The 10,172-nt window shown below is 41.3% G+C and overlaps 1 protein-coding gene across 8 annotated transcripts in view; it reads left to right on the forward strand.

Moving 5' to 3' along the window:
• The first annotated feature begins 6 nt into the window (after positions 1 to 6).
• The window catches only part of TPRKB (TP53RK binding protein), a 24,074-nt gene continuing 13,908 nt past the window's right edge, over positions 7 to 10,172 (forward strand). For 3 of the 8 annotated variants that reach the window (XM_019623591.1, XM_019623592.1, XM_019623589.1), the window contains exons 1-2: positions 7 to 609; positions 9,920 to 9,983. In XM_019623591.1, the coding sequence (XP_019479136.1) occupies positions 502 to 609; positions 9,920 to 9,983 (172 nt within the window). In that variant the 5' untranslated portion in view covers positions 7 to 501. Of the gene's footprint in view, positions 670 to 2,325; positions 2,486 to 3,939; positions 4,063 to 5,408; positions 5,586 to 6,132; positions 6,535 to 9,919; positions 9,984 to 10,172 lie in introns of those variants that run through there. The other 5 variants (XM_019623588.1, XM_019623584.1, XM_019623585.1 and 2 more) reach the window with 5 other exon arrangements.

Consider the following 10,172-nt stretch of genomic DNA (forward strand, 5'->3'; position numbering starts at 1 on the left):
CTATCTTGGAGGCTGGTACATTCAGGGATGACAAACCAAATTCCTGTGCCTGGTAGATGAAGGAAAAAGTTGATTTCATTAATATAGTCACCAATCTCTTCTTAAGTATCCAAGGCAAACAGCCTAGCGCCATCCGCTCTAACAGAGCCTCCCTAAATGACCGCACCCAGAGCAAAAAGGAAACCGAGTCTCGCCTGCCCCGAAAAAACTTGTATCTCGACCATCGGAGACTTGTAGAGCTTTTCTTGGCCAATACTTTGCACAGGAAGAAGGTGAAGACGTCCCGTCCAAAGCCCAATACGAGTTAGGAACAGGGCTGAGGCTCCCACGCAGACCTCGGCCCCACCCCACGCATCCTTTCCAGCTCTCCCTCACAGGAAGTGACGGGCGGAGCTCTCCTTCGCGTCCGCTAAGGGGACTCACGCTGGGGAGGAATCAGCCGCGCAAGGGTGGGGGGACGGCGCACCGGAAACTTCCTCCCGCCGGGATCCGGAAAAACAGATGCGGCGGGCGGCGGGCGGGGATAGGGAGCGGCTGCGTCCAAGCTTCCGGAAGTTGAAGGCTTGTTTCCGAGGGGAAGACATTCCGAGACGGACTGGGAAGGCGGCGGTGAGTCCTCTGGGCCGAGGTCGGGGAGCGGGAGGATCAATACCGGGCAGCTGTAACCCGGTAATTTTGAATCCACAACTGGCGTTCCTACCGCCCTTGTTTATCAAGCACCTCCCGAGGCCAGGCCCCGGAAATGCAGCACGAAAGTGATAGACTGTCTCTCCCTTCAAGGTTTATAATAGCTTAGTGAGGATACGGAAAACCAATCAGGCCCCGAATCGCAGAAATTGTGACAAGAGCTACGAAGGAGCTCATATAATAGGGACCCAGCACCGGGGCTCTGGGCTCTCTAGTAAATGGACTCTTAACAGCAAGTTGAAGGGAGGGAGGAATTGAGTCAGGGGAGCTCCTTGTCCAAGAGGGCAGATTTGGGGAGAAAGCTTGGTGACTCGAAGCTGAGGCCATTGCGGCGGTAGCGGAAAGAGCGCACAGTCCGGAGAGGTGCTCGTGGAAGCAGAAGAGGGAGGAAGGGCCCAGGTCATAGAATCCAGAACGTTTTGACATAAAGCTGTGGCCTTATCACAAGAGTAGCGGAAGGACAAGGTTTGGTTTACGGTTTGGAAGGGTCACTTTGGCAGGTGAGGTTGGAGGATTGAGCAGGAATTGTGAGGCTACCTCTCCTAAGAGGTCACAGGTGTAGATGAGAGATGGTTCCCTAGCGTGGTGGCAGTGGGTATGGGAGAGAAGTGGACTGGTGAAATGTTATTTAAGAGGTAAAATTGGCACGACTTTACGGATTAGAAATGGGACTTGAGAGGAATCTAAATTTCTGGCCTAAGTGAGTGAATTATATAAAACAAACTATTTTGACGTGTGCTAGAGGTGGAGGTTGGATTTGAGCAGAGCTGCTGGTGGGCAGCCGGATGGCTCAGTTGGTGAGAGGGCATGCTCTTAACAAGGTTGCCGGTTTGACTCCCGCATGGGATGGTTTCCCTGCGTGCACCCTGTGACTGGACTTGGAGCTGATGGGTCCTGGGAAAAACACTGTTCCCCAACAAAGTAAAAAAAAACAACAAAAACGATTGAAATTGTTTTAAAGATCAAATTTTTGTAATACTTTGTTTTTCCATTCAAGACTATAGCTATGTCTTTCTAGTTATTCAAGTTGTGACTTATGCATCTTTTATATCTTTGTATATACCTTGTCTTTTCCTTGTTAAACTAATGTCTAAGAAAGGGCCAATATTATTGATTATTTAATAATTATACCCTCTTTGTTTAAATTGCGTGTGTGAAATTAATATCTTTGAGTCAAGTGTCATTTTTTTCTCTAAAATTATTTTCTTAATATGTGTGTCTAGGTTCTGCTAAAATATAAATAAAATAGTGAGATCAGAAAGCTGAAAAGCTAAGTTGTAGAGGTAACCTGTAGTCTAAAAAATTCCTGGTATTCTGCACCGAGTTGTCTGTTGGAGAAGCTGCCCCTCAGCCATGCGTTTGAGCTTACTTCATTTGTACAACCAGAAGACCAGGCAGCAACCTTGATCCTTTCCCAGGAATGATGAAGGAATCTAGAAACAGCTCAGCAGTGTTAGGAAGACAACATCTCATGAGGATGCCAAATGTGCTTTTGGGATGGATTTTTTCTAGTTTAGGAGCTCTATCATCTTATTATTAAGGTTTTCTTAAATTTATTGTTAGCAAAGGTATTTGTTAATGAATTATAATGTTAACTTTTAAACAAAAGTCTTTGGTCTTTTTGGTTGTATGCAATAGAATCCTGCTTATCTATGAAATGCAGTTAACACATCAGCTGGACCTATTTCCCGAATGCAGGGTGACCCTTCTGTTATTTAAAGATGTAAGAAATGCTGGAGACTTGAGAAAAAAGGCTATGGAAGGTGTGATTGATGGCTCATTAATAAACCCTATAGTGGTAAGTACAAGTGATAACGAGTGAGATCTAGGGGGCATTTAAGAATATGTTAGGTTGGGCCAGCCGAGTGGTGCGATGGTTAAGAGCTGGCTTGGGACACCAGAGGGCCCCAGTTCAGATCCCACATATGAGGGCCAGTGACACTGCCCTCCACAGCTAAGATGCTGAACAACAGCTCAACTTGGAGCTGGGCTGCTGTGAGTCACCGGTGACAGTGTAGGCTGCAGCCCCTGCTGCAGTGGGTTGCCATGGGCTACCGTGTGTAGCTGGCAGCCAGCGTGAGCGGCCAGCAGCCGCAGTGAGCGGCCGTCCAGAAGCCGGCGACTGATCTGCCTCACCCGGGAAGAGCGCAATGATGGTGCCAACTTGGGCCAGTGAAGCAACGTCCTCCACAACTAGACTGAAGAACAAAAGGACAACAACTTGTTTGTTCCCCTTCCCCAATTCCCCAGCGCTGTTCCCATCCCCCCAATTCCCCAATAAAAATCTTTAAAAAAAAAAAAAAAGAATATGTTAGGTTAAGAGCTCACTCAAGAGTGCGAGCTCTGAACAACAGCGGTTCGAGTCCCTGCCCAAGCTGAGCTGCCACTGAGCTGCCAACAAGTGGCAGGATGGCTCAGCTAAAAAAAAAAAAAAGAATATGTTAGTTTTCCATGATGTTATAGGTTAGCCAAAAATTGTCATCTTAAGGTAAAAAGTTCTTGTCCAAGCTGTGGAGTTGAATCAGATTTGACCAACCTTGAATTTAACAGTGAATAGAAGATGAAGTGCCAGGCCCTGCCCTAGGAGATGGGAAAGGTTGTGGTCTGGCGATGACGTAATGGCAGATAAGTGGATCTCCATCTCATCTGAACTAAAAAAATCTCTGCAAAGAAAGCATTGCATAGTGGTGAAGAGCACACGTGAAATTACATTGCCAGGACTTAATCCCAGCTCTGCCATTTATTACGGCTTTACACATACTTACATTCTTCTAAGTGCTTTATATATACTAACTTACTTCACAACAACTCTGAAGTAAGTACTATAATTACCTGCGTCTAACAGATAAGACGTTAAGGAATTTGCCCATGTTCCCTTGTAAGTGACAGAGCTAAGACTCAAACCCACACATTCTTTGCCTTGGTTTCCTCATCTACTGCCTACAGATAATAATACCAATTTCATAGGGTAGTTTTAAGAATTAAAGAAGATAATACAGGTATAAAATGTTTAGAATATGGCCTTTCCCATAACATTAGCCCTCAATAAATGTTGGGGTTTTTTTTTTTTAATTTTTACTGTGTTTTTTTTTACAGCTTTAAAAGTCTATGATTTTTCTAAACACGCAGGCCCTTGAGATAGAAATTTTGAAAATATAGTCCATAGAATTTGTGCTAACGTAAAACAGGCTGACATTGCATCTTCAGAGTGCTCCAGATTCTGTGTGTGTTTCTCTTTTTGTTCTCTGGTAGATCATTGATCCATTTCAGATACTTGTGGCAGCAAACAAAGCAGTTCACCTCTACAAACTGGGAAAAATGAAGACAAGAACTCTATCTACTGAAATTATTTTCAACCTTTCCCCAAATAACAATGTAATTAATATGGATTTTACTTACTTTATTTCTGTTGACCTTGTCATGATAACCTGTGTATTTCCTAATGTTGGGTTGGCGGCTAAATTCCTGTAAGCCTAATGTCAGTAACAAACCAAAATGATAAATGAAGAGAGCTGTGAACAGAGAGGAGGTTTAGCACTCCCTCTTACTAGATAAATAAGCTTTGGAGTCACTTCACATATGAGTCAACAAAAGTTTAGCTAAATGAGGATAGTTTCCTCTGTCCTCTTTACCATATAGGATCAGGAAGGTCCCTCTAAATGATATCTAAATGGTAAAACATTAGCCATAGATATTTGTGTGTTATAAGCATCTTTCATTCTCTCTTAAACTCCTTGAGGAAGAATCAGTGTCTTTTCCATATACCAGAAGCCCGTCTGGTACGTGGAACAGCCCTTAACACATTCTCATTCACATACCCAATGCATAGAAGGCGTTTGTGGTTTGAAATGGTGATAGTATTCAAAGTTATTGAACTAAAGACATTTCACATGTGGCATATAAAAAGAAAAAAAATAACTGAAATTTTGCTGATGAAGTTTTAGAATCAGTATTACTATTAATCATACAACCAGATACTAATATCATCAAGAGAAAAATTAGGAAAACTGTGGCTTGGTTTAAAATACAGATGTTTGAAAATTTTATAAAATGCATGGTAATAGAATTCCCCAGTACTGGGAGGAAAAAAATTACTAGATAATTATTGTTTCTTTGAGATCATTTGAAATAATTCCAGAAACTATTTGATTCAGTAAACATCCATTGAGCTTGTCTCTGTTCCAGTTATAGTTCTAGAGGCAGAAGAAACAAATATGTTCCTGAGGAAGGCAGATGAATAAGACAGAAGTTCAAATGCCGTAAGATAAATGATATAGTGGGAATAATAATTCAAATCTGTGGGAGCAGCCAAGAACATCTTGTAAGGAGGAGGGTACAGTGGGGCATGACATTTGAACTGGACCTTGAAAGATGAGGGCACTTCTAGCAGAAGACAAAATATGAGCACAGGCGAAGAAGTATGAAGTCCAGACTGGCTAGAAGGCAGGAGTACATGGCTTAGGGTCCCATGAGGCCAGAGGGAGGGGTGTTTGTGTGCTATGCCAAGAAGTCTGGGATTGATTCCACAGGAATGAGGTGCAATTTGGAGCAGAGCGCACTCTAGAGGCAGAACTGGTCGATGTTAGGAAGGGATTATTGTGGAGAAAAACTGACAGAGGGAACCTTTAGGATGTGAAAATAACCTGAGCAGAGAAGAAGGCGAAGGGGGAGTTGCTTCAGATACAGAAACTACTTGTTTTATTGTCTTTATTTTTCATTAGATTTCAGAGGCTTTGAAAAAATTTGGTATCTCAGCAAATGACACTTCAGTTCTAATTGTTTACATTGAAGATGGAGAAAAACAAATAGATCAAGAAAACCTAATATCTCAGGTAGAAGGTCATCAAGTTTCTCTGGAAAATCTTTCTGAAATAACAAATATTACAGAAGTCAAAAAGGTTCGTAAATCCACATTTGTAGAAAGTGTGATCGATGAGGAATAATACTACCGATGCTGTTTACTATTGCGCACCAATGCTTCTATTTTTTTTTTAACTTTTAAGAAAAGTTACTATTACTAAAAATTACTTGAAAAATAATTATAGATGCAAAGATTGTAATTTGCATGTTTATGTAAAATAAAATTAGAAACTTCATTGATAAAAGCATTCTCTAATTAAGAAAGAATAAATAACTTTAAATATCAAGCCTACACAGTACATTTGTAATAGAAAATAAATTTAGTGTGAAGTCAATGTCTAGATGTATGCTTTTAAAACTGGTACAAATTTGGTTTCTATGTTTGGAGAGTTCCCACCATAACTGCAATTTGACATAAGTGATAAATTGCCATCTACTATGTATATTTTAATCACATTTATAATTTCATACCATTATCCCAATGATTGAATGATAATTTCACTTATACATGTTTGTATGATGAAAATTAGTAGTTCGTGAATCATGTCACAAATCAGCATGTCATAATTTGTCTTATTTTTACAGATATATAAACTGTCTTCACAAGAAGAAAGTATTGGAACTTTATTGGATGGTGTCATTTGTAGAATGTCAACAAAAGATGTTTTGTGAAATGACAGAAACATTAAAAATTTTCAGCATTTATAAAAACCATTGGTTTTCTTTTCCTGATTACAAAATTTATATTTGTTCATCGTAGAAAATTTTAAAACACAGTGTGGTACAATACAGGGGGGAAAAAGCCTTCTACTCCTATCTCTTAATTTTTGAAAGATAACCACTGTTATTATTATTTGTTACTGTCTTCCAGTTTTCTATTTCTGTTCAAATATATTTTATTTTTATATAATTGGGATAGGAATTACAAACATTTACAAGAAAAACTAGAAAAGAAAGTTCAATGGCAGAATAAACTGAGGAAATGAATAAGTGACGTGTCTTTTATGAAGAAATATGTAATAAAACCTTTTCAACTATATTTGAAGCAGAGAAACAGGCTGGTGCAGCTTAGGAACAACTGAATCTCTGAATAAACTAGAGATTCATATGCTAAATTATTGGGTCATCAGAATCTAAAGCAAAAAAATCAAGCATGTTATGAAATGAAAGGTGAAAATAACCAACTCAAATCGGAGGTGTTGATACCCTGCTAAGGTCTGGCTGCCTGCCGCTTGAAAGTTAAAAATTGAGAGATGGTTGGTGGAAAGAAAAGCAGGTTTATTCTGAATGCCAGCATTCTGGTAGGATGGCGGACTCCTGTCTAAAGGCCATCTCCCTGTTCTAGACTGGTCAGAAGGTGTTATAGGTATACAAGAAGAACAAAGGAAAGGGGGAGTCAGGCTCGTCCCAGGGCTGACATGCTTCCTGGGGTCTGGTCTGTTTTACAATAATGTTATCTTTGAACTGGGACTGAACCACCTAGGCCTGGGGCTTTATGTGTATTCCCCTATCTGGGTGCCTGAGGATTAAGAAATTGTTCTTTTCAGGTTAGGATTCTGTTGATTAAATAGATTAACAAAATATGGGTAGCCTGAGAAAGGGAATAAAACCGGAGTTCTTCAGTTAATCTGAGGGTAGCAGCCAACTTAATAACTGAATATCAGGGTGGATCAAACTGCAAACTAAGTCTAACTACAAGCTATGTGGTGATTCAAGCTTCAAACTAGCGAAGTCTGATTACTTTCTTGATTTACTGAATTTCACCCTTACAATGTCAAAACTCCGCTCTCAGCTTGCAAAAAAAGAAAATGATAGAAAACTTAAGGAAAAATTGAACATGTAATGGTTTATAATTAACCCTGGCCATTGGCAGAACGTGAAAGAATTTCAAGACTCAGAAAAAGGACAGCAAGAAAAGGTTTATTGAAAGTCAGGCAGCAAGGATGCCCGTGGCAGTGTCTAGAGAAGATGGCTGCCCCGATGAGAAGCAGTGCTGGAGTTTTATATTTTTCTAAGCAGGATGTAGGGTGCTTGTCAGCTTGCAGGGGGCCTGCTGTTGCAATTATTTTGTCTTGTTCCCATCTATGATGGATGCCAGCTTGCAGGCAACTGCTGTTGTGATTGGGAACTGTTCTGATCCAATCTATGATGGGTGTTTCTTAGTTTGCAGGCGGTTGCCCTTACAATAGGGAACTGTTCTGTTCCTACCTATGATGGATGTAAGGTGCTTGTCAGCTTGCAGGTGCAGTGCTAGCCAGGGGAGTCAGAGCCAAGTTGTTAATTTTATTTTTTTTTTAAGGTTTTTATTGGGGAATTGGGGGATGGGAACAGCGCTGGGGAATTGGGGGGAAGGGAACAGACAAATTTCTGTCCTTTTGTTCTTCAGTCTAGTTGTGGAGGACGTTGCTTCACTGGCCCAAGTTGGCACCATCATTGCGCTCTTCCCTGGCAAGGCACATCAGTCGCTGGCTTCTGGACCGCCGCTCACTGTGGTTGCTGGCCGCTCACGCTGGCTGCTGGCTACACACGGTAGCCCATGGCAACCTACTGCCACAGGGGCTGCAGCCTACAACTCACAGCAGCCCGGATCCAGGTTGAGCTGTTGTTCAGCATCTTAGCTGTGGAGGGCAGTGTCACTGGCCCTCATATGTGGGATCCAAACCGGAGCCCTCTGGCATCCCAAGCCAGCTCTTAACCAACGTGCCACTCTGCCGGTCCCAAGTTGTTAATTTTTAAGCTCATTCTTGCTAGCTCACAAGCTTGCTCCTGTTAACTCTTTCCTTGTCTCATCAGAACACAGTTCTGGATATCGAACACTTTGATCCTTCAAAGGCTTTTCTTTATGAAAGTAAAGAAAATTTTGCTCTGAAAACCCTATTAAAAGAAGGCAATACAAACTGCTATTGAGCTCCTATAGAGGTTTAAGCACCAGGCAAATAAACGTCTGAAAAATCTGTTGACTATTTTATTCTTACTACAGGAATACCTTGGTTTGCGAGCATAATTTGTTCCAGAAACAAACACCTTGTATTGCAAGACATCGCTCATTTATCACATTAAAATGTATTAGAAATGTTTGCTTGTCTTGCGGAATACTCGCAAACCACGTTACTTGCAATCCAAGGTTTTACTGTATTTTTATTGTTGCTGTTATGTTCATAGTAGATATTTTTAATGTATTACTATTAACTTCCTATCCTTAGGCATCTGAAAGGAAGTTCAACATTTTTACCAAATGTTTCTTGGCATTTTATTTTCTATTGTCAGTACCTCCTCCTTGATGCTTATTTTTATCACCTCATTCTAAACCTTTCTGGCTTTCCAGCTTTACAACTCATCCCATCAAATGAACATTCCTATAAAAATCACTCTCATATTATCCCCCTATTCTTTTTTATAAAATCTTATAGAATTATTAATACTAATTGTACAGATTTTTTAACTTTATTGGGAAACAGTGTGCTTTTTCAGGGATTAATGTGTTTTTCTTCCAGGACCATCAGCTCCCAGTCAAGTTATTGTCCTTCAATCTTAGTTGTGGAGGGCTGCGCAGCTCAGCTCCAAGTCCAGTCGCCGTTATCAATCTAGTTGCAGGAGGCGCACCCCACCATCCGGTGCAGGAGTCGAACTGGCAAAATGATTGTTAAGAGCTCTAACCAACTGAGCCACCCGTCCACTCCAATTTTCCTATTTTGAAACCTTAGATGGTTCAAGGTTCTAATCCCCAGGTTTTGTAGGTTGATAGTGGAGGGCTTTTCTAATTAGAACCTCTTAAGTTAGCATAAAACATCAGTAGCAGAGGACAAGCATGCCGATGTCAGCTAGCTCACTAGCAACGCCTCCTAACTTTTAAGCATTTTTTGCCATTTTGAGATGTCAGACTATTGGTAAAGTTGAACTCTGTAACTATAATGTTTCAGCTCTTTGTAACAAGAAGGGGAAAAAAGGCAATGCCATTTCCTGGGAAAGAAGTTAACCTAAGCTTTTAGAGAAATCTTTTTCTCTAAATCTTTTAGAGAAAGTCATTTTGAGCCAATTTACAGACAGTATCCTTTACATTAAGCAGGTAGCTCCTGAGCCTAAATCCTCCACCAGAAGGGAAAGGATGCAGTTTGGTAGGCAACACGGATTTGGTTCCCTGGTCAAGGATTACATATTAAAGCAAAAAGCTGACTGTCCTCTGTGCCCTGGGATAAGGTGGGGGAAGGGGGCTCTGTTACCCAGGTGATCGTTGTTGCCCCCATCTCCTCAGTTTTGGGAGCAGCAAAGGCTGAGTCACCTATAGGAAGGTTCTTGAATCCCCTATCCACTATCCACCTCCTACACTCAGAACTACAGAGAGTGTTCATAAACCCTGTGCTTTCTTTTTTAGGCTGTTCCAGACCCTGCTCACCAATTCCCCCACACCTCCCCACTAATTCCTGGTGATCACAGAGGTGAATGGAAAACGGGCTCCCTACCTTGTCCCAGGCCAGTTTCTTCATACTTGGGTTTATTAAGACAGGGGATTGTAATGGTGGTGATATAGGATCCTGGTGTCTAGTGCCCGGAATCATGGTCTCACGTACCCAAAGAATGAGAATGTGGACTCAGGAGAGGTAGAGGAGCAAAGATGTTTATTGAAG

Source organism: Hipposideros armiger, unplaced genomic scaffold (genome assembly GCF_001890085.2).
Source record: "Hipposideros armiger isolate ML-2016 unplaced genomic scaffold, ASM189008v1 scaffold_553, whole genome shotgun sequence".
NCBI classification, from domain to species: Eukaryota; Metazoa; Chordata; class Mammalia; order Chiroptera; family Hipposideridae; genus Hipposideros; species Hipposideros armiger.